Below are 22,893 nucleotides of genomic sequence, written 5' to 3'. Positions count from 1 at the left end.
CGACAGCCACCCGCCAATGCCTACGAACATATCTTTCGGAATGGCTACAGCGTGTGTGATTTCTAAACAGAGGTGGATTGTGTCCTGCAACCACCAGGGGATATTAACTATGCGTACATTCATACAAGAGTGTGTTCAGGGGGCAACAGAGGAAATTAGAAGAACCGCCACCACAGCAGAATGATCACGAGAAACCCGACGCCGGCGAAAGGTCCATACTGCAGACTAGGTATCAGCATGGCAAGATCAACATGGACAGACAAGCAACTTACCTGCTTCAGCATCAACTCCCAATTGATGCGCACAGCAGCCCGTCGGTATTTCTTGCTATCCTCGCGCAGCCGACCCGACAGCTCACCCATCCGCTCCAGACTATCACCGCGGTACAAGAGATCCTCGATGTTCTTGGTCATGACCTTGGTGACGTCGCGCAGCTCGTCGTTCAACTTATCCAAGTTCTGCGACGCGCGACTATCCTGATACAATTTCTTGGTGCGCTGGATGAAGGTGTCGAACTCGACGAAGGCATATGGACGGAGGTTTGGGGAGAGGTACTGCGAGGGGGTGTAGGTGGTGGTGAATTCGGAGGCCAGATCGGCCAGATAGGTGAAGGCCAGTTTGCGCGGATAGGAGCTGTCACAAATGCACAGGAAGCAGACGTCATCCTTGATCAGATAGCTATGTAGCAATCGTGTGAGATATAGGAGTAAGACATTCAAAAGGGCGAGTCCGACTTACTGGAGGTTGTATTGCTTGGACTCGATGCTGGCTTGGGGTGCGGAGTTGCGGTTCAATCGTCGAAAGATCATCTTGGCCTGCGACTTGATTTCCGACAGCTCTGACTCGGCCTGCGAGGACGTCAGTTTCACCAAAGGAACGAGGAGTGTTTGCCAGGCAAAGCCTCTCTCTCACCTGCTCATCATCCACCGACGCGGCCAGCATCAGGCCTGCTCCGACACCCTCATGTCAGCGACGCCTCACTCACTCTCCGTTCCAGAAAATACCACACTTACCATCAAGCCTTGCAATCTGCGTTGATCTCACCATTGTGGGTAGGCGTGAGAAGAACCGAGCTAAGAAAGTGCCAGATACGCAGTAAACAGCCACAAATGGGCCGAAAGGCGGTGGCTGTCGGCAGTACGCGGCGGTCCTGGTGAGCTTCGGAGCTTGTTGCACTTCGGAATTCTGACAATAATAATGACTTAGTCGTGTCGCTGCCCGTTCGGCTCAGATGGCAGAGCCGGAGGTCCCTGCCATGTCGTCGGCCATGGAGACATCTCCGGCTAAATCACAGCCCTCGCCCCAACAAGATATCACGGAGCAGTCGCAACAACAGGACCCTGCAATGTCGCCAGTCGGATGTGACTCTCCCCCAGCCAAATCACAACCGACGCCGAAACGGACACCGAAACGTGCACCGCGCAAGGCTGCCCGCGGCCTCTGGAGCGAGGAACAGCTGTTGACCAGCAACAGGTCCCAACTAATCGACATCGATCTAGTGGTATGTACTGCAGTGGAACCGGTGACAACCGAAACTAACAGGTGAGGAATGTTTTAGAAACTGCTAGCGAACCCCAAGGCATGGAACTGCCTTGAAGAAGACGAGAAACGAGAGATCCTGGCTCTGCTGCCAGACGGCATACACCCAAATCCCGAACCCGAGGCCACACCCGAAGACCCAGACCCTAAGATCGCACCTCTACCGCAGTCCTTCATCCGATACTCCAATAACTGGCGGGACGGGATTCGGCAGTTCCAGCTCGACCTGCAGAATGGCCGGTATGGTGGTGCCTGGCTGCGCCAGGCCGAGAAGGCGCGGCAGCAGCGCACAGAGGGAGACTTTGACGCCTTCAAGGAACGCGAGTTTGAGCAGTTCTGGGGCCAGAAACAGAAAGTCGACTACAAAGTGCTGACTGGGGAAAGCTCGCGCGTGAAGCTGGCGACTCTTGTGAAAGAAGGAGTCATTCTACCGGGTGATATTTGGAAATACTCGAACGTTTTCGGCCGACATTCGGAAAGAGTGCATGTGGAGAAGGAGGCCAAGGTACGGATCGACACTATTTGCTTTTATTGTGACCACTTTGCTAAATAAACGTTCCAAGGTCCTTGAAAGCACAGGCTCCAAGTTGACCTTTGTGATACCCGATGGCCAACGGGTCTTCCTGTCCAGCGTGCAGCATGAGTTGCCCTCTCCCGAGTTAAAGACCACAACAGTTTCCGAATTCCCTATGACGAAGGAGCCAAACACAGCTTTGAATGGACAAGACCAGTATGGGCCGGCATCGGTGGTCGTCCTCAGTCCGAACCCACACAACCAGCCCTCGAATGGCGAAGGACAACAGAAACGCTCAGCTCCCCCTTCAGAGCCTCAACCTCCCGTCAAGAGGAAACGAGGCAGACCACCCAAGCAACCCAAAAAAACAGAGAAGAAACCTGATGACAACCCAATCTGGGATATTCCAACCTCTTCTCCAGCAATGGCTCCAGTGAAAGGACCCGAACAGCAACCCGTACTGGATATCCCATCAACCAACGAGAAAATAGCGATGGCAGAAGATCCCAGTGAACAGCAGAGCAACCCGAAACCCGACGTCCCGAGGCAAGAAAAAGAAGGAGAAGAGGAAGAAGAAGACAAGACATCCCATACCAAGATGCCTCAGTCTCACGAAACAACTGCTCATCGAGCAGGCGAGATTCTCGTCCGCAACGTCTCCAGCCTGCAGACGCTAGTGAATAAGATCCTAGAAGTCGACGGACGCAGGTCCGGTGTTAAAAACGCGAATTCCTGGCGGGAGTTTCGCTGCTACCGCAACAATCAGGATATGGGCAGTCTCTGGGATGTGAGGCAAGCGTGGTTTCTCAGTCAGGGGAAGAAGCGAATGGATGAAGAGGAAGAGAATGAGGAGGAGGAGGAGGAGGAATCGGAATGGGAGGAATAATGCATTGGGGCCGGACAATGACGATTTTACGATACGAGAGAAGAAGAGAAGAGTGCCTACTCGTGGATTATCCTGGGTGTACGTTGATGCCCTAAAGCTATGTCTGTCTTCTTATAGCGGCGTAAGTAGTGTGTATGCGGAGGATGTGTATGTTACTCCTTGACGAGGCACTCCACAAACACTACCATCAGCAGTTGACGGACGAATAAATCAACTTGCGTAATTGATGTGCTCGCTTGCGAGCAGTGGTTGGAAATGGCCTTCATTATGTATCGTAGTAGGGAGTATGCAATATGACCCTAGAATAATCCCTCATTCATCCCACCCATCGCATCGTCTCTCGTCGGCGCTGGTTCCGCATCCGCAGCAACATCAACCGCAAAGCTTGCCTGAATGAAATCCTCTAGTTCCTCGCTGACGGTTTTGAGTTTCTCCTTGACACTCGCAACACCTTCCTGCCCGACAATATGGCGGGAGGGCGGATTCTCATGACCTCCGATCGCCGTGATGGCATAAACGGTTTCAGAAACGAGGACTTCGAGATGCGCGGCGCTGAGCGGGGGGTGCATGGATACGACCTCGGGAACGGAGAAGGGGCCTGTCTCTGCGGCGTGGACTCGTGTGTCTTCTTGCGAGTCATGACTTCCCCGACTAGACCCGGTGGAGGGCTTGGTGGTGGTTGTTTGCGTGGCGGGGGCATCTGGGAGACGCGGGACCAGATGGTTGAGGATCCCGCGGAAGAGAGGCGCACTGTTGCCTGCGGGTGAATAAGCTGGGAAGATTGGGGGCACGCTGGTGACGAGGTTGGTGAGGATGCCGATTTCGATGCTGCATTGAAAGATGGTGAGTTTGACGTCGAACGGAGCGATTTCGTATGCCAGACTCTGTGATTAGATTATTAGATATGCCGGTAGGCAGAAAAGATACAAAGAAGACTTACGTCGCAGAACCCTTCTAGAGCCCATCCTGCTGCGCAGTACATGCCCAGTCCTGGAGTGCCGATGTGCGCCGCTGATATTGGTTAGAAGAACCCTTTCAATAGAGTGTAGAGAAATCATACTGATTCCGGACAGGATCATGATATGGCCTGATTGTTCTCGACGCATGTGAGGCAGTGCGGCCTTAATGATGTTCAGAGGACCGAAGTAATTGATCTCGAATTGATCGCGGACGAGGTTGAGGGTCTGCTGCGATGCGGCAAGTTCTTCCACCGTTCCGATGAGCGCTATAGAGGGGGTCAGTATCTTTTTAAATAAGGCATACGGGTCTCACCATACCTTGACTCGTGCAGCACAGGAGGATATCGACTCTTCCAAATGTCGCTACAGCTTGCGCGAAGACAGCTTGGCATTCGCCCATCATTCTGCCGTACGAGGGTCCTATTAGAAAGCTCCGATAAGTGCCAGGAGGGATGCGCACCTGATGTCCAGGGGAACTGTCTTCATGCGCTGCCCCCATCCCTCGTGCTGGTGCCCCTCCACCTCGGCGAGAAATGCCTCGAACCCATCGCGACGGCGCTCGTCGCGGTCTAGAACGGAGTGCGCGAGTCCGAGAAGCACTGAATCCCCATGCGCAAGCACCTGCCGCGCGACAGAGATGCCAATGGGCGAGTCGCCGGCCGTGATCAGCCAGACTCGCGGCTCGGTGTGCGACGGGAAGTGCGCGCGGGAGGCGTCGGAGGAGGGATGAGTGTCCGTCATGTCGGGGGGATGAGCGCGCCCATCGCGGTTGCGACGATAGATGGAGAATATATCGGGGGGTATGAGAAAGGAGGACTCGAGCGTATGTGTCGTTAATTATCACTGTTAGCTAAGAAAGTTGGGGAAAGCAATTAGAGAAACAAATGTGCCAAGGCCGCCGGATGGAAGTGACCATCTTGTCCCTCCTTTCTTTTCTTTTCCTTTCTTTTCTTCTTCTCTTCTCTATTCCCCGTTTCCCCCAACCCTATTAACCATCATGCCCGAGCAGCGCCAACGCCGGGATGAGCCCGAGGCTAATGTACGTGTGGAATTCATCGCGTCTGACTGTCGCGGGGTGGCTGACCTCGTCAACTATAGTCCGGCTTCAAGGCTGCCCTCCAAGGCCTGGGCATCTTCCTGCTGGTGCAATTCGTCATCGGCCGATTTTTTGGCAACAAGCAGGATGCTGCTTCCGACGTCAAGCCGGGCAACATGCCGGCCTTCGTTGACCGTCCTGACCCCAACCTGGTCTCCAACTACAGCGCCATCCCCGATCTCATCGCCCCGATCTGGCCGTCTAACAGCGCCCTCGATATCAGTATCTATGTGGCGCCGTCCACCGTGATCCCGAACCTGAAGTCGGCCGAGCTGGTCCTGAGCGAAAAGAACTTCACAATTGGAAACTACAGCGACAGCCGGGAGATCGATACGACCATCAAGATTCCGAAGCAGGTCCAGCAGAACGGAACCCTCTGGGCGCATTTCTTTGTCGCTCAGACGGGCTACCAACTCGATCCCGCCGCCAAGGGTTACAGCTCCGAGAATGCCGTCCACTTCGTGCGCCCGCTGAACCAGTACCTCGCCAAGAAGAAGGCCAAGAAGCTGAAGAACCTCCTGTCCAGTGACGGAACGGAGGTGGAAGAGGAGGAAGATTCCACGCCGGACGTGCAGACCGTGTCGTACTATCATCCCAACTTTACCGTCTCTCTCATCCCCGACTCCGGATCCCAGAAATTCCCCCAGATGCAGCCGGCAGTCCGCCAGTATGTGCAGCTCGAACGAAGCGGTGCCCGGGATCTGAGCGGCCAAAACGGCTGGTACTACCCGATTGTGTTCCTGAACACCTTCTGGCAGCTGAAAACCCACATGACGGAATTGAACTCGACGGTCGACACGGTCCCGCTGCGCATCACTCTCAACAACATGGCAAACTGGAAGTTCAACATCATCACTAGTATCGATGAAGGTGCCAAGCAAAGTGCTCGCCAGGCCGCGTACGGCGGCCCCGTGCCCGGTGGTGGCGATGGAACCGAGTGGGAGATGGTCAAGGAGATTCTCCTGGACACGAACATTTACCTCCTGGGCACCACTGGTGTAGTCACTATCCTGCATATGTTGTTTGAGACTCTGGCTTTCAAGAACGATATCGTCAGTTCTACTCCTTTGAATGTGAGCGGCAATTACTGACCCGATTATAGGCTCACTGGCGCAAGAAGAAGGACATTGTCGGCACTTCGGTCCGAACGATTCTGGCCAATGTCTTCATGCAGGCCGTCATCTTCCTCTACCTGATGGACAACAGCGATAACACTTCATGGATGATTCTCGCCAGTCAGGGATTCGGTATTCTGCTGGAAGCCTGGAAGATCACTAAGACGGTCGACGTTCGTGTTCGTCCACCACCCGCCGGCTCCTTCTTTTCGTTCTTGCCGTATGTTATTGTCTTCGAGGACAAGCATAAGCTGTCGGAGACCGAGGAGAAGACCAAGGAGTATGACGAGATTGCTTTCCGCTATCTATACATCCTTGCCGTGCCCCTGTTGGCCGCCTATGCCGCGTACAGCCTGATCTACAACACCCACAAGTCGTGGTACTCGTACATCATTCAGACGCTCGTGGGCAGTGTCTATGCCTACGGATTCCTCATGATGGTTCCCAGTTTGTATATCAACTATCGCTTGAAGGTCAGTCTCCTTTCCCCAGCAGCCGCGAATAGCCACTAAATCCTGTTCCAGTCCGTTGCCCACTTGCCCGGCAAGGCACTGACGTACAAGTTCCTCAACACCTTCATCGACGACCTCTTCGCATTCACGGTCAAGATGCCGTGGCTGCACCGCCTGGCTACCCTGCGCGACGACGTCATCTTCTTTGTCTGGGTGTACCAGAGCTGGAAGTACAAGGTGGACTATACGCGCGTCAACGAGTTCGGACAGGGTGGCGAGAGCGACGAGGAAGACGAATCTGCGCCCGCGGCTGCTAAGATCGATAAGTCGCTTGAGGTGACTGCTCAGACGTCGGCTGCCCAGCCCAGCTCGTCCCAGGCGTCGACCCGGAAGAGAAAATGAATGAGTTTTGAAGTCATTTAGACCGAGCTGGGTTATTCCTTGTAGTGCAATTCATTACTTGGAGGGTTGGCAATGTGAAAGAAGCATAGTTGAATCTAGACATGATTATTGTAGTTGATAATAAGAACCCGTTCGTGTAAATAATAATAATTGTACATTGTTGTTGATTTCCTGATTGGGTTTAAGCCCATTTCTTCTCCGTTGCGCGCACGTTCCGCGACTTTAGACGACTTTCATCCGAGTTCGAATGCCGATGCTTTGTTGCCCTGAGATAATAATATTATCGAGTTGTTGACGATTCCGTGTTGGGCGCGGCTGTTTGTTTTTGCACGGGAACACCCAACGCGAATTCCCGAGGCCTGATCACCAGCCCCAATCCCCAGTACCTAGACTGGGATAGACATCGCCATGGATAATTTGGGTATGTTCCAATTGATGATTCAGTTCGTGGATAGTCGCTGATGGCCGTAGGGAACAATCGCCAGTCAGTTCGGCTGCTGGACGCGGTCGAACACCTGGAAGCCGGTAAGAACAGACCGCGGTCAAACCCGGTCTCGCGCCAACTGACTCTCTTACAGTTGCATTTGTGCCCGTCAAGCAAAGATACACAGATGCCAGCGACCTAGCCAAAATAATTGCCTCGGACGCGTACGAGAATGGCATTCCGCCGAACGAGCTGGCCCGTCTGTTGAAGATCCTCACGACGAAAAACAGTCTGGACCAAGGCACGGTCACCACCCTGGTCAAGAATCTATATCCGCAAGAGAAGATAGCGTCCAAGCTGGTCACGCAGGTGGTTTGTTGCCTGGGGCCGAGCAAGAATAAGCCCAGCGCCGCGACGCAGGCGCTGTCGCTGCGCTGGCTGATTCTGGTGTATGACCTGCTCGAAGACAGAGCGCATCTTGCCAAGCTATATGCAGTGCTCTTCAATTATCTCGACATGATCAGTCTACGGAAGCCGCTGTGTCATCTGCTATCGTTGATCACGCGGCGGAAACACGTCAAGCCGTTTCGCATCCAGGCTTTGATGGAGCTGCTTCGGGCAGGAGGGAGCGAGGAAAAAGAGCTCGTTAGTCTGCTCAGGATCTTCAAGAACTACTATCCCGAGATCATTGTCGGGGATCTGGGATTGACCAGGAGAATGGGGTTGATTTTCAAGCACCCGGACCCGGAGTGGTCGAGCCACGCGAAGATCCTTCATGATCAGAATGCAGAACGAGCGGCACAGGCTGGTAATGACCGGCTGTTTCAGGTGGTTCACCGAGGCACAGTGAAGAGGAGCAAGATCGAAGTGGTGATCCCGAGCTTGCAGACGTCTCGCGTGCCGCCGAAACATACCTCGCTGGAAGAGATCCGTGATATCGGTCACTTCGTCGAGAAAATTGACAGGATCGAGCTTCCAAATCAGATCATTTCGACGCTTGGTGATGCTATTGCTCAAAAGTATTTGTTCCTGGTTCAGCCGGAGGCAGCACATCGTCGCTTGGATGAGTGGTTGAGAAGCTTTTTGGAGGATAAGCTGGAACAGCTTCGGGAGAATGTGGATGACGAGCCTGAGACATTATCTTATGTTCTGGATTCTGTTGTGGGATATGCTTCGTACACGAAGGTAAGATCGTTGGTGGCGTTGTGGATTCAAGATACTGAATGTCACAGGAACTCCCGGTCTCGGTCCGTTCTTTTTTGAAGTCATATATCACGATTTGGAACGGCAAAGATAATCGTGAAGATATCCTTCGACTCCTTGAGTATCTCCCCGTGGAGTCCTTCGACTCCTTGCAAGAGGAATTACTGTCACCTACGGAGGCCGCCGTGCTGGATGGCACACTTGTGTCCAGAACGGCCTTGCTGGACTTTTATTCCGCGCTGATCAGTCAATGGGGCGTCAAACTGCAGCGGCAGCCCTCGGTCTCCGAAGAGTCAGTCCCTCTGAGCCGTGCGATTGCGCACGCAGGACTGCTGGCCTCAACCATGCTCGAGTTTCTACCTGCTGTGGCCGACGAAAACCAGACCAAGCCCGGGACACTCTCTGTGCTTCAATTCTACAAAGTCCTAACACACCTGTTCTCGTACGCCTCGCAGAACGCGCATATCCGACTCACGATCCCCCTCGCACCGACTGTCTACACCCTCGCTTTCACCTCATCCGCCTGCCTTCTCTCCATGCTCAATTCCATACTAGCAGGCTACAAATCCGCATTTGAGACTTCCCTGAGCTCCAAAGTCCTCCAATTACCCCACCCCCCAGACCCACTGTATCCCAATGAGCTGGTCGGCCAGTTCAACGGCTACGTGATGGACATGTGCAATCTGGTCTGGCGCAATCGCGCCCTGAACCGAGACGATCCCAATGCGCTTGGTTGTCTGATACCCGCAGAAACAATTACTGCGCTCACAGAGTACCTCCGAGGATCCAACGAAGCATCTAGACGATACGACCGAGAAAGCGCGTTTCAGTCTACCGTCACATCCATCTTCTCAATCAGCTACCACGCCGCGCTGTGCAATTTCTCCGCGGCATGTTTTGCTGATATCGAAAATGACCAAAATATCGGGGAGGATCGCCCCCGACTGCGGAAACCGGTTACCCAGAAGTTCTTGCAGGCGCTTGAGAAGGACGGCGGGGCGAAGGTCACTTGGCAAGATTATCGGGTGCAGATGCTTGACTGGCTGGAGGCCGTTGGATGTCGGGGCACGAGTGAGTTGATGAGGAGCACGATGAAGGCGCTACGGAAGGAGTAAATGAATGGAACACGCTTGATATCTATGTTGGTTCTCTATTTCCCCGATCTTTCTTTTGCCATGAACGCCGTGGGTATCTGTATCCAATGTTGTACATCCGCCCCTCGGACGGGAGCGGTCCAGATTCAAATCGTCCGAGTCAACCATGATCAGAGGATATTAGGAGGGTTCAAGTAGATCTCCTGCACGCTGGGATCCTCGCGTAAAGCAGTCAAGAGGTAATCCAGAACCTTCGCATGCTCCTCATCCACCTCCTTGACCAATCCATCCTGAGTCGGATCCCAGATAATCTCCACCTCCTCAATCTCCAACCCAGAAAGCTTGGAAAACTTCTCGCCCACACTCTTCGTCCCCGACGGATCCGTGAAGACCACTAAACGACCCTGTTCATCGACCGTCAGATCCGCCGCGCCGGCCTCAATCGCCTGGTCCAGGTAATTATCCAAATCAACTCCGTCTTTCTTCTCCATAACCACCCTCCCCTTCTTCTCAAACAAGTATGTTGTCGGCGCGATACTGCCGCCGTTATCCTTGATCAGAAACCGGATATCCTGTAGCACGCGTGCTTTCTGGTCTGTCTGGCACTCGATCACCGCTGCCACGGATCCTGGGAGAATGGCTTCAATGGTGATAGATTCCAGTGCTTGTCCTGTCACGCTCAGGCCCTGGCCGCGGGCAATGGCGGCCTCGATCACAGTCTTAGGGATGGATGCGCGTTTGGCGTTGGAGAGGGCGAGGGTGAGACGGGGGTTGAATTTGGGGTCGGGGCCCCATACTAATCCTGGGTGAGCCATGATGAACAGAAATACAGTCCGCGGGGGAAGAGGATTCATACACTGGGTGGCATTGCGGATCTCTTTGCTCACCAGCTGGCGCTCTTTGCTCTTGGCCTTGTCGTTCCTGGCCTTGTCATGCTTGATGGTGGACCATTTGCTGTGTCCGGCCAAGAGTCCAGCAGAAGTGCTGAAGCGGCTACCATAACCACTGTTGTATGGCTGTCGCAGCAGCCTGTTCAGGCGGATGGCCATTGTTTGAAGAAAAGGTCCGGCCCAACCCGTCCGTATACATTCCCCGGGCCGGCAGTTTCTCCGGCCTCCGCAGGCCGGTCCCACACGATAAGGAGTTGGTCTGTTGTTGATGATGCTTTCACCTACGCACTCAATCACTCGGAGGGCCAACGAATTGGCCTGCCCTCCCTTCTTCACCTCGCCATGTCGGCCCCAAGCTCGGCCCCAGCCTCTCCTGCGCCCGCAACGTCCACTCCTCCCCCCGAACTACCCCAACACCCCGAAAATGCGGCCCCGGAGCTCGACGTGGCCAAGCTGCATGCGCTCCCCTCCGAACAGCAAGACCTTTATATGCTCACCTTCACCTCGGACCTGGTGCAATACATCTCCGGTCTAGACGCAGCGCAGGTCTCGTCGCAACAGAAAGATCTGAAAAAGGAATTGTTCAAGATCCTGACCCTGCCCTCCCCCACCCTCACGCGCGTCCTCCGCAATAATTTGGGACGATGCTTTGGCGCCATTCTGGGGAAAGGGGATCGTGGGATCCTCTTTGAGACCGTGGCCGACCTTCTCGGGCTCGTCAATGCTAGCAAAAGTGAGGCGGAACTGAAGACCAAGTTCGCGGCCGCGCATTGTCTCGGCGAGATCTTTGCCGTCGCGGGCGGGAGTGCCTTCATGCAGTCGAGCGTTGCTACCTCGAGCATGATCAAGCTATTCAAGTCGGCCAGTAACAACACCGGTCTTCGCGGGGTCGTCTTTGCAGTGTTGCGCAAGATCGTGGTGGGCGTGGGCGTTCCGCTCGACGAGCCAACCGCGCGGGATATTTGGAAGCAGGTGCGCAATGCGGCGACCAGCGACAAGTCAACTTTCGTCCAGGTCCATGCCTGTCGCTGCCTGGAGCAATTGCTCAACGCGAACCCTTACTTCGATAATGCAAATGACTTTGACAACCTGAAAACCCTGGTCTGGAAAGTCATTGACAGCCCCGCGGCTCCGGTCCGACACGCCGCGGCTGCCTGTCTTGGTCGGGCATTAGTGAAATTGCATGCAACGGATGCGCATATGAAGGCGGCCCCGAAGCCCAAATTGAAGAAGTCTAAAAAAGCGTCCAAGAAGGCTCCATCACGCCCCGGTGATGAGGAGGAAGCCGAGGTGTCCGAGTCCTCCTCTGCCCCGAAGAAATCCGAGTCGCGGCTCTACTTTTTGCTGCCGGACTTGTTGCGGCAGCTTTCATCGCAGTATTTGCGGAGTACGACCTCCAACCGTACACGTGCGGGCATCTGCGTCTGCTACAAATATGTCGTGCGGAACTTGGGTGACAAGGTTGTTGAAGAACGCTATGGACAGATTGCCACCAATCTGCTTGTTGAACTGCTGAATCACCCGACTGTGACATACAACCGGTTCCGTCTTTTGATGACCCGCAAGCTCGTCAAGAGCATTCTCGAAGACACCATTGGCCGAGAATTGCTGCGCGAGAACAGCCAGCTTAACGCTGCCAAGTGGCTGATTAATGATATCCTCAAGGACTACCCACAAGTCATGCAGGAACGTCGCGAGCCGAGCAAGTATACATTGACAAGCGCCGTCAGCGCGTTGTCGTCTTTCATCTCATCGCTCGGCTCAGCTTTCGGTGTGCATGCTGACAGTTGCCGAGACGCGTTGATTCAAATCCTCTCTCATCCCAGCTATACGGTACAAGTGCATACCGCGCACTGCCTGCGTAGTTTCGTCCTCGCATGTCCCCACCAGTTCCTGTCGTGCGTGACTATCAGCATGAACAGCTTGACGAGGGAGCTCGGCCAGCTTGCGACACCTCGACAATCGCCTCGACGCTGTGTTGGTTTCGCGAATGGTCTGTCAGCCATGCTGAGCACCTCTCGCCTGCAACCGCTCTATGGCTCCGTGGATGTCTTCGCGCGTGTATTCTCCCAGGCAACCGATCTCCTGAAAACGAGCAGCACATCTGAGCTGCGAGTTGCAAGCACACAAATCCAAGTGGCGTGGATCCTGATCGGCGGATTGATGCCCCTCGGACCAAGTTTCGTCAAAATACATTTGTCCCAGCTGATGCTGCTTTGGAAGAATGCTCTCCCAATCCACCTCAGCAAAGAAAATGCCGCTAAACGCGGAACGCTCGAGACGAGCTTTCTCGCGCACGTCCGAGAATGCGCCCTGAGTTCACTGCTGGTCTTCATGGAATTCAACAGCAAGTTGATCACCGCAGACGGTGCCAAGAGAATAGCAACTATGCTCCAGAACACCGTTGACTTCTTGGACGATCTCCCGCGGCCCAAGTCCATGGAAGATATCTCACAGCGACTGCATCCTTCCTTACAGCTGCACGATTTCACGACCATGGTGCGTCGCCGAGTGCTACAGTGCTTCTCAAAGCTGGTACATGTGCACCACCCCAGTCACGGAGACATAATCTCTCAGTCCACGCTTCTCAGTCTTGCTGTCTCCTCCTTCGCCGATCCCGATGCCCAGTACCGGCCACTGGAAAGCTCAATTGCGGGCTCGACGGGCCAGTTCGAGGGACTATGGGACCTTTGCGATAATTACGGCTTTGGCGTCACCGGGCTGGCCAGAGAGTACATTCGTATTACCCTGTCCGGCACAAATGGCAATGATCACGGACCGGCCTGGTCTGCCGTTGACTCTGCAGATGACGGTGTGGATGATCCTGTGAGTACCCCTTCTTCATCGAAGTGATTAGAAATCTAACATCATTTCAGTTGACATTCCCCGTCTGCCAAGCCAGCGAACACGACGCTGTCCTTCTGTACAGTCTGCGAGCTGAGGAGACCCTCTCTGTCGATCCGCCCACGACAGGAGTCGTCAACTCAGCCATCGAGCTGTTCTCCGTCGCACTCGCGCTCCACTCCCCCAAGATCCAGGAGAGCAGCGTCGAACAAATCGCCACCTTTCTCAGCTCCCCCGCCCTGCAGCGAAACCCTGGTAGGAAGGCAGCGTTGGCTGTCAATATTTCTGTGGCTCTTTTGCTTGCCCTCAAGGTTGCGGTCAAGGAGACGGATTTTGCGGCAGGCAAGTTGAGTACTTCTACGGATAAGATTTTGCAGGAGCTTTTACAGGTTCGTTGTTCTCTCTCAGTGATGGTGATGCTTCAAACAGAGTTGGGAACTTACTCTTCTATAGAAATTTGTCACTGATGTCGATCCTATTGTCCGCACGATTGGCGTTGAGGCATTGGGACGGCTCTGCGATAGCGCTGGAAATGCCTGCACCAATATCCAGGTCAAGTGGCTTGTGGACACTATTGTAGACAATCGAGAACCAAACGCCCGTGCGGGCTGCGCCTCCGCTTTGGGGTGTATCCATTCTCAAGTCGGCGGTATGGCAGCTGGTCTGCACCTCAAGACCATTGTCGGCGTCTTGATGTCACTCTGCAATGATCCTCATCCAGTCGTTCACTTTTGGGCACTTGGCGGGCTGGAAAGAGTTGCCAATTCTGCCGGCTTGACTTTCTCACCGTTTGTTTCCAGCTCTCTGGGAATGCTTGCACAACTTTACAACGCCGATACCCACAACGAAGAAGCGGCTGCGTTGGCCACTTCCAACGTCGAAATGTCCTTCCTGACGCCCGTGGTGATCAGTCGTTGTGTGGACTCCTTGATCAATGTTCTTGGACCGGATCTGCAAGATATCGCAAAGACGCGGAACCTTATCCTTACCCTTCTCCGCCAGTTTCAATTGGAGGACAACCCTGCTTTGGTCACCGAGAGCTCCAAGTGCTTGGACCACTTTTCTCTGTACGCCTCCAGCTTCGTGGACTTCTCCGGGTATGTCCACCGGCTCCAAAGCGAGCTGTGCGCCAGCGATCCCCTGATGCGGGCCGTGGCAGTCCGCGGGCTGAATAACCTCATGAAACGAGATGCGGCGGCTGTTATACGGACAGCAACTGAAACTCTCGAGGATGATATCTGGCTCGCGTTCGATGATGCCCCGGATAACCTGTCTCTCAAGACAATGATTCAAGACTGGCTACAGCAGACTACCCTCACCGAAACTGAGCTGTGGATCCAACGGTGCCAACACGTCATGACCAAAACACGCAACAAGGCAGAGGCCACCGCAACCACGGCTGCTCCGGCTGCCGATATCCCAGATGATGAGGTTGCGGGATTCGCCGTTGCAGAAGGGCAGGGTGATTCGACCGGTGATGGTGCCTCGGGCCAGGAATTGCTCAAGTGGCAGACCCGCAACTTTGCCATGAGCTGTCTCTCTGGGCTATTGGCAACCGTGCAAGAGGCCATCCTCCCAGACCAAACTATTCCGGCTGAGCTCGCGCTGCAGTCGAAAGTTGGAGACATCATCCGCATGGCATTCTCGGCGTCTACTGCCAGTGTCATCGAGTTGCGAGTGTGGGGGTTGAAGATTATCGACCAGGTTCTTACAATGTTTGGCAAGACCCCCGATCCGGATTTCTCGGAGGCATCCCTCCTCGAGCAGTACCAAGCTCAGATCGGATCGGCGCTTACTCCTGCCTTTGCGGCAGACTCGTCAGCGGAGCTCGCTTCCGAGGCGATCAATGTTTCGGCCACGTTCATTGCAACGGGGATAGTCACAAACGTTGATCGCATGGGGAGGATTCTCAAACTCCTCGTTCTTGGCCTGGAGAATTTTGCCAGTAAGCTTTTTCTATTTTCAATGCGTGCGAAATATGCCTAACTCATTCTGCATAGAAAATCCCGAGACTACCGAGATCGGTGATCTCAAAGGTCTGAACTCGAATGCCCGGGTGATGGTCAAACTGGCCCTATTCTCCGCGTGGGCTCGGCTCCAAATTGCAAGCATCGAACAAGAGTACTTGAACCGGGTGGTTCAACCTTATCTTGCCAAACTCACCCCCTTGTGGCTTTCTTCTTTGCAGGAATATGCCAGACTGCGCTTTGAGCCGGATATCTCTGGTAGTCTGGGCACCAGTCCGCAGAGTGGCAACCTGGATGAGGTTTACGCTGCGCTGAACCGGGAAACTCTGTTGAATTTTTACCAGGATTCGTGGCTATACCTCGTTGATGCAATCGCCGGCTTGGTTGAGAAAGATATTGATTTTGTCTTTGATGCCTTGGATGGTAAGCTGCCGCTGGCTGAAGAGCCTAGTGAAATGGAAGAGGAGATGGAGATGGAAAAGAAGGAGATGAAGGAAGAGGAAATGGAGAAGGAGGAGACTGAGAATGAAGAGATGGAGAAAGAAGAGACCGAGAAGGAGACCGAGAAAGAAGAGACAGAGAAGGAGGAGACCGAGAAAGAGGGGACGGAGGAAGAGGAAATGGAGAAGGAGGAGAGGGAGGAGAATGAAGAGGCAGATGAGAAAGAAAAGAAAGAGGAGGAAAAGACGGAGCTCCCCAACGGCAACCCAGAAGGAAAGGGGCACAATATCAATTACCGCGAGGAGCCAGTCGCCTTCTTTTTCGTTTTGTTCGGCCTGGCGTTTGAGTCTCTGGTCGATCAAGCAACTCTACCCCCACAACGAATGGCTATTCTCCTGGCTCTCAAGAGAATCCTCCGACCTGTCATCTCTGGCAATGCCATCTACCAAGACGCCATCTTCTCGGAAACCATGGACACTTTCGACCGACTTGTCCTGACCGAAGGCACTCCCATCCAGACTGTCATTGTCGATATCGCGCAGAATCTCTCGCTGGATCACCCCGCGGCCAAGGGCGATCAGGAACGAGGCGACCATCTTTCCGATGACATTGAACAACTCTTCGAGCTCACCAGAAGCATCATCCTTGTCCTTGCAGGGATGCTTCCCAATCTTCGCGAGTCAAACCCTCTCGCGCGATTTCATGTCACGTCAGATGACTCCTTGACCCTCATTCGCCTGGCGCTCGGTTCCCTCGTCGAGGTGGCATCGGTCTTCCCGTCCATCATCCGCAACGACCTGCATGCTTGCATCTTGCATATATTCACTACCATTCTCGCCACGGGTATATGTCAGTCTGCAGTCGTGCCTCAAGCTCTCCCGATCTTCCGGCAATTCGTCCACGGCATCACCCAAGCACCGGACCAGCCCGAAGACCTTGACGTGGTGTCCTTCCAGATCCGTGGGTGCCTCACCCGCTTCTTGACCATCCTCACCATCGCCCAGCGCCGGGAGTCCGAAACATCTCTCCCCTGTGCCAAGAACACACTCCTGGCCATCACCTTCCTCCTCACGGCGGGCGGACATGTCATCCCACCCAACGACCCAGTCATCGTCCGCGTTCTGGACGAGCTCCTCGACTGTCTCCAGGATATCGGCCTAGCCACCGTGGCCGCCAGCTGTATCCGTTCCATTTTGCTCAAACCCCACCCACGCTCCACGACCGATGAAGTGATCGCCCGATACCTCACCCCTCGCCTTATCGCCTTCCTCGTCGGCTGCCCGCTCGACACCGGCGAAATCCCCAACGACCCTGAGAATTCCCGCACCGTCGTTGCGCGAACGCTCGTATCTTGCGTGACCAACGCCACTTTCTCCAGCACTGAGCTGCCCGCGGCTGTCTCGCTAGTGGTATCTTCCTTGCTGGCACGCGCCACCCGCGAGGGGCCCTCTGTGCACAAGGAGTCTGCGGGCCATCTCCTCGAGCTTGCCAAGGCTGATCAGCTGGTATTCCGGACGCTGGTGGCCGGTATGAACCCCGATCAAAAGTCACTTTTGGAGGAAATCCTGCGCAGTGTCGGGGTAGGTGCTGCCTCGGCGAGGACGAATACTGATTCCGCCGAAAGCCCGCAGCAGGCGGCGCCGAGTATTGCTTTGCGGATGGATTTTTAATAAAGAATTATGATTCCCGGATGCAGTCAGATTGTATCCAAGTGTCGATAGGAGTTCCCCCCGTCTAGATATCTAGCAGCTATAGTTACAATCCAATCCTTATACATAGGCCTCAGCCAATCGCACGAGGGTGAATAATCCCGGAGTCGCATGACCCTTATCTTCTTATCGCCATCAGGTGACGCTATCGGTATGCCCTTTGCCTTAGCGCCGGCTTTTGTACTTGTTCCGATTTTAATTTCTGGGAATATTCAAAGGGGGCTCATAAGAATCGGAATTGTTGGAGAGAGACCTCCTCTTCGCCTCCTAATCCCTGGTCCTCGCCGTCGACATGCCAGCGGACCGAGGCCGCGCTTCCCGAGCGTGCGCCTCTTGCAGAAAGCAAAAGACGCGATGCTATGAACCTGGAACCCCAGGAAAACCATGTCTTCGATGCGAACGATTGCGCCAGCACTGCTCCCTTGTGGAGATCGAGTCCCCCGCAGAGGAGGGTGGTGCTGTCTCCGCACCTGCGACTGATGCGCGGTATGGCGGAGGTCCCCCTACTTGATTTCCGGACTGACTGATAATCATCCATCCATAGACTGGAACGCCTGGAACAAACTGTGGCTATTCTCCTCGACCGGCTAGGAGAGAACCCTGACAGGGTCCCTGACCGGCAATTGCACAAGTCTGCTGCGGCTTTCACGACCCCGGAGTCGGGCGATGTGGCGTACACAGATACGACGGAGTCGGCCGACGCCCCGGTGATCATGATCCGCGACCTGGCTACGGAGACGGCAGTGCTCCCAACCACCAATACAAAATCGGTTGATGCGGTATTGGATGATCTGATCTCGCCGGATCTTGCATTGACTCTTATTTCGATGTATGTCGTCGCTGTTTCTTTTTTTCGATTGGATTACACACCACTGACTGTCGATCCAGCTTTCTGGAGTATTATGGCCCGTGGATTCTCTACGAGCCGCAAGATGACCCGAATGTCATCCTCAAGCGAGTGAGCAAGTCGTCTCTCCTCCTCTGCGCTTGCTGCTTGATCGCTGTGCGACATACCTCCGAGGACCTGGCCGCCAGCCTGGCGCCTAGACTCTATGAATGCGCACGGTCTCTGGTGTCGAGCAATATTCTCGTGTCGCCACAACCCATCGAATTCTTCCAGGGCACCCTTATCCTGTGCATGTGGTCCACAACCGTGGGACAAGTGCCGTTGAGCATTGATAGCTGGCTGCTCAGCGGATTTGCGTTGCAGCACTGCCAATCTAGTCCCCTGTTCACCGTGGCCACTACCCAGTCCAAACCTCCTGCTAGGCTGGATGACGCCGCAACGGACCGTTGTTATTTGTGGAACCATCTTTGTCTTGCTCATCTACACTATTGCGTCGGGACGAGCCGCAGATCGACGCTGCAGGCCTGGCAGATTGAGAGGTGCCAAACTATCCTCGATCTGGATCATGCTCTTAATTTCGAAGTGCGCATGGTTGCTGAGATTCATCTCTACTGGACTGTGTATGAAAATCTGATTGAGGAATCTGTTGATCTTCTCAAGTCCGTTGCGGCGCTGCAGGCCTGGAAACGAAAGTGGGAATTCGTGCTAGGTATGGCATTCCCTCGGACATACTGGGGTTCAAGTCTAACAGTCATTTAGAACAACCACGATCGCAATTCCTCATGATGGGATTCCATTTCTCCAATCTGCTTCTATACGAACACGCATTGAAATCCAAATCAGCTCGAGCGCGCGACTCAGTCGTTTCAGAAATGATTCGGCATTCCACTACCATCATCCAGCTTGCCATGGACACAGTCGATGATCAGACTCGCCATCTCAGTGATCACATCTACCACATGATTACCTTTGCAGCTATTGTGATTTGCCGCTTACTCAATGTCTATGAAGGCCAACTGACATTTACACACAACATCGCGGAGCTGGACTCTCTGATTCACAGTCTTGTGGAGTGGCTTCCCTGCATCGGGCTACCCTGTCATGCTGCGCATACCCTTGGCAATATCATCGCCAAGGTGCATCAAAAACTGCGTCCTCGGGTCGAGAAAACACCACTCACTGCGCTTGCGGATGAGTTTCCAGATGAGAATTTCAACAATTATTATTTCCCTGAATTTCTGGGACTGGGGACGACGGTGGACGGCGGATGGGATCTGCTGTCGAACTTGACATTTTTCCCACAGAGTCCCCCAAACATGACGCCTGGTTGAGGACATCAGTGTCAAATTGGTCAAAATTATCGAAATTATTTCCACCCAAAACACTTGCAACCCTATCCGAGCTTTGAAGCCATATCCATGCCGATATTGCAGCGATGACCTCCGCCGCGGAACCGACCGAGGGAAGCCGGTCCGCCGTGCCCTAAGCTCATGCAACCAACTTTAGATATAATGAAGCCTGTCGTCATTGTTTGTGTGAGTGATATTGTCGACTATATTTTGTTTCAACGCATTACTTATAAATGGAGCAGCACACCTTTCGTCGCCGAGGCCTCGGTCTTCGCGGGGTCGATCCACAGCAGGTGTCTCCAGGCTACGTGCTGTACTCGCCTCTAACCTCCAACACAGCCCATCTAGTCTCCACATCCGGACATGAAGTGCATCGATGGATTCTGCCTCACCGATCTGGCCGCCATGCTCGAATCCTGCGTGACGGAACACTAGCCTACAATGGCGCACACCCTGATGCTGCGACACTGTTCCCCATGTGGTCCAAATACCGCGGCGGTGTCATGATGCAGGTGAACGACAAGGGCGAGATTCTGCGACAGTACTCCGATCCATTTGCACATCACGACCAGAACCATCTTGACGACGGCACTCTCCTCTACACGAATTTAGAACCTTTGACGCCCGAAGAGGCAGCTCGGGTAAAAGGTGGGATCCCTGGCAGTGAGGCACCGGGTGGCGTGGTATACGGTGACTGCATCAAACTCGTAGATCCATGGTCAAAGACCACCAAGTCCTCATCCGCCGACTTCGACGGCACAGGCGGCGCCGGCGGAGCCAAGCTCCTCTGGTCATGGCGAGCCATCGACCACCTTGACACATCCAACTTCGCGGCGCACCCACACTACTCACGCGAACACTGGCCGCTGATCAGCAGCATCTCCATTAACTCGCAGGGCAACATCGTGGCATCGACCCGCAATGCCTCCAGCGTCTTCATTATCTCTCGACAGACCGGATCTGTGACATGGGAAATATCCGCACCAACGGTGTGCCAACAGCACTGCGCCCACGAAATCAACGCCGCTGGCGACATTCTCATTCTCGATAACGGCGTGTTTCGACCCGAGATTTCCGTGCCTGTCTCCCGCGCCATTATCGTCAACCGCTCCAAGAAGGTGATCTGGGAATATAAGGACTGCACCACGGGCGGACTCGGCTTCTTCACCCCGTGCATGGGATCGGCGCAGAAGCTACAGAATGGCAACGTGCTGATCTGCGAAGCTGCCTCGGGGCGGATTATCGAGGTTACTGGGCACGGGCAGATGGTGTGGGAGTTCGTGGTGCCGCAGCTGGATGATTACAGTCGGGTTATGGATCCGGAGGAACTGGGTCAGATGGAGAAGATGGGGTTTTCGTATCCGAGTAATGCGGTCTTTCGCGCGTATAAGTATCTGCCGCACGAAGTGCCGTGGTTGAAGGAGGTTAAGCCTAGGGGAGGATATCTTTGTGGAGGGAGTGTTGCATTGTACTGATGATTGTTGGTTAATATTTATGTTATGAATCAATATGTTTGAATGTGCCGGGGCAGAGAATATATATTGGGGTATCAGGGTTGGTCTATTTGATGGTGATACAACCCGCCTTGGGAGAGGCAGGTGGGAGGGGATTGAAAATGAAAGACAAAGGGAAGTAGCAGATGTAGTGACAGATAAGTGTGAGTGATGACGGTATGATAAGGAAAGGAATGGCTCGTAGATGAGGCTCAACCCAGCGACTCGCTGAGTTCAGCGAGAGATGCGCCCTCTGTCTGGACTCCGGCATCGTGGACAGGGTGACTCTCCGATCCTTCTTTGGTGACTGGCTTCTCCACCTCCTTGATCACCTTGGCAGGCTCCTGCACCTTTCGAGTGGACGAGTATTTGAGGAAGACGATAATCATGACTAGACAGACGGTCAGTAACCACTTAAGGAAATACACAGAGTGAAAAGAACTTACAAGCACAAATGCCCACCGTCAAAGCAGCGCGCCTCGTGAGAACCCAGCGCAGACCTTCAATCTCGCTCTTCCCATCACTATTGAGCGACACGGTGATTTTATAATTCAGCTCCTGGACCGAAGTATCGATACTCCGCTGCTGCTCTCGCGTGAGCATGCTATGGTCATTGAACATGCCCTTGATATCATCCTTCATGCCAGATAGTTCCTGGTTGAGGCGCTGAGAGAGGATATCGATCTCGTGCTGCAGCTGCGTGCGCGAAGCCCGCTGTCTCTGCATTTCCGAGCCGCGAGCCGTCTGCAGAGAGGACTGCAGCTCCGAACATGCTGCCTTGAACAAATACTCCTCGTTCTCGACGTCTGATTTCGAGGTCAGGCTCTCCCTGGCCAGATCGAGGTTCCTTTGGAGGATGCTCCGCACGGCTTTCATGATCGTGATGGAGTGGTCGGTTGTGAAGCCGCCGTGCGAGAGATCGCGTACTAGCGAGTATGTATCGAAATGGTGCACGTATGGCCCTGGGGTTAGATGGGGCGACGAGTTGTGGTCTGATGGGGACGACCCTGTTGGGAAGAGAGAGGCGGACGGGCCGGGCATGTGGTAGACTTCTTCGAATGCGCTCTGGTTTGGGGGTGGGATAGGATCCGGCTCGGGCTTTTCTTCGCTCGCTGCTGCTTCATGGAGTGGCGTGGGTGCAGCCGCCCAGTTATCTTCGCCCACGTCCACTGTCGCAGGATTCTCATCGAGCTGATCGCCCGGTTGCGGGTTGGAGCGGCTCGGGGTTGAGTCTGCAGCAACCAGTTCTGGATCAGGCTGCGCATCCGCAGGACCCGCGGAGGCGTCTTGAGACTGCGCCTGCTGCGACTGTTCGGGTTGAGTATTCTTGCGCTCAGTGGCATTGGCAGCACCCTCATTTTCTGATGCTGCAGCATCCTCTCCCGACTTGGCGGACTTCCGACCCTTCGGCTTCGAAGGCGGAGGCAGATTTGGGTCGACCGCTGGGCCGTAGCGCCGCTGGTACGCCTCTTGGTTGTGATGCCGAGTGGCGTGGAAGGTATAGGGGACGGGCCGAGGGAGGCGAGCTGAGCGGTACGGAGTAGGCTCGCATGCCCTCACCGCGCGCATCAGGTTCGGGTAGAGAAAGGGTAGCCGTGGGGCAGCCATGGCTCGAGTCGGTAGGGGGAGCGAGTGAGGGAGTGTTCGTGAAGAAGGACTGGAGGCGAGA

General features: G+C 54.4%; 10 protein-coding genes across 10 annotated transcripts; 6 read left to right on the top strand and 4 right to left on the bottom strand.

Annotated features, from left to right (window-relative positions):
• Positions 1-155: 155 nt before the first annotated feature.
• On the bottom strand, positions 156-1,047 carry N7510_005899 (SNAP receptor SEC22; the record flags this gene model as incomplete). The annotated part of the gene is made up of 5 exons (XM_056977825.1): positions 156-218; positions 273-678; positions 739-848; positions 913-947; positions 1,014-1,047. The coding sequence occupies 5 exons, from the start codon at positions 1,045-1,047 to the stop codon at positions 156-158; spliced, it is 648 nt and encodes a 215-aa protein (XP_056833857.1).
• A 62-nt stretch (positions 1,048-1,109) lies between these two features.
• Positions 1,110-2,092, top strand: N7510_005898 (uncharacterized protein; the record flags this gene model as incomplete). The annotated part of the gene is made up of 3 exons (XM_056977824.1): positions 1,110-1,137; positions 1,239-1,501; positions 1,559-2,092. The coding sequence occupies 3 exons, from the start codon at positions 1,110-1,112 to the stop codon at positions 2,090-2,092; spliced, it is 825 nt and encodes a 274-aa protein (XP_056833856.1).
• Positions 2,093-2,228: 136 nt separating this feature from the next.
• Positions 2,229-2,939, top strand: N7510_005897 (uncharacterized protein; the record flags this gene model as incomplete). Its single annotated transcript, XM_056977823.1, has 1 exon — positions 2,229-2,939. The coding sequence occupies one exon, from the start codon at positions 2,229-2,231 to the stop codon at positions 2,937-2,939; it is 711 nt and encodes a 236-aa protein (XP_056833855.1).
• A 299-nt stretch (positions 2,940-3,238) lies between these two features.
• On the bottom strand, positions 3,239-4,639 carry N7510_005896 (short chain dehydrogenase/reductase family protein; the record flags this gene model as incomplete). The annotated part of the gene is made up of 5 exons (XM_056977822.1): positions 3,239-3,823; positions 3,880-3,950; positions 4,000-4,164; positions 4,217-4,302; positions 4,359-4,639. The coding sequence occupies 5 exons, from the start codon at positions 4,637-4,639 to the stop codon at positions 3,239-3,241; spliced, it is 1,188 nt and encodes a 395-aa protein (XP_056833854.1).
• A 256-nt stretch (positions 4,640-4,895) lies between these two features.
• Positions 4,896-6,963, top strand: N7510_005895 (CLPTM1 family protein; the record flags this gene model as incomplete). Its single annotated transcript, XM_056977821.1, has 4 exons — positions 4,896-4,937; positions 4,997-6,046; positions 6,097-6,582; positions 6,634-6,963. The coding sequence occupies 4 exons, from the start codon at positions 4,896-4,898 to the stop codon at positions 6,961-6,963; spliced, it is 1,908 nt and encodes a 635-aa protein (XP_056833853.1).
• A 408-nt stretch (positions 6,964-7,371) lies between these two features.
• N7510_005894 (Mis6 domain protein) lies at positions 7,372-9,705 on the top strand (the record flags this gene model as incomplete). Its single annotated transcript, XM_056977820.1, has 4 exons — positions 7,372-7,384; positions 7,435-7,488; positions 7,542-8,572; positions 8,620-9,705. 4 exons carry the CDS (start codon positions 7,372-7,374, stop codon positions 9,703-9,705), a joined length of 2,184 nt encoding a protein of 727 aa, XP_056833852.1.
• A 149-nt stretch (positions 9,706-9,854) lies between these two features.
• N7510_005893 (post-initiation translation factor DPC29) lies at positions 9,855-10,733 on the bottom strand (the record flags this gene model as incomplete). Its single annotated transcript, XM_056977819.1, has 1 exon — positions 9,855-10,733. The coding sequence occupies one exon, from the start codon at positions 10,731-10,733 to the stop codon at positions 9,855-9,857; it is 879 nt and encodes a 292-aa protein (XP_056833851.1).
• A 183-nt stretch (positions 10,734-10,916) lies between these two features.
• On the top strand, positions 10,917-19,713 carry N7510_005892 (AP-1 complex accessory protein LAA1; the record flags this gene model as incomplete). The annotated part of the gene is made up of 9 exons (XM_056977818.1): positions 10,917-13,400; positions 13,451-13,807; positions 13,872-15,363; positions 15,419-17,406; positions 17,754-17,859; positions 17,913-18,021; positions 18,080-18,364; positions 18,424-19,091; positions 19,142-19,713. 9 exons carry the CDS (start codon positions 10,917-10,919, stop codon positions 19,711-19,713), a joined length of 8,061 nt encoding a protein of 2,686 aa, XP_056833850.1.
• A 251-nt stretch (positions 19,714-19,964) lies between these two features.
• N7510_005891 (uncharacterized protein) lies at positions 19,965-21,206 on the top strand (the record flags this gene model as incomplete). The annotated part of the gene is made up of 1 exon (XM_056977817.1): positions 19,965-21,206. One exon carries the CDS (start codon positions 19,965-19,967, stop codon positions 21,204-21,206), a length of 1,242 nt encoding a protein of 413 aa, XP_056833849.1.
• Positions 21,207-21,436: 230 nt separating this feature from the next.
• N7510_005890 (CCDC90 family protein) lies at positions 21,437-22,832 on the bottom strand (the record flags this gene model as incomplete). The annotated part of the gene is made up of 2 exons (XM_056977816.1): positions 21,437-21,615; positions 21,671-22,832. 2 exons carry the CDS (start codon positions 22,830-22,832, stop codon positions 21,437-21,439), a joined length of 1,341 nt encoding a protein of 446 aa, XP_056833848.1.
• Between the last annotated feature and the right edge of the window lie 61 nt (positions 22,833-22,893).

Source organism: Penicillium lagena (assembly GCF_028827675.1).
Source record: "Penicillium lagena strain IBT 129212 chromosome Unknown utg000003l_segment0_segment0, whole genome shotgun sequence".
NCBI lineage: Eukaryota > Fungi > Ascomycota > Eurotiomycetes > Eurotiales > Aspergillaceae > Penicillium > Penicillium lagena.
This window is presented reverse-complemented; position numbering and strand designations above follow the sequence as displayed.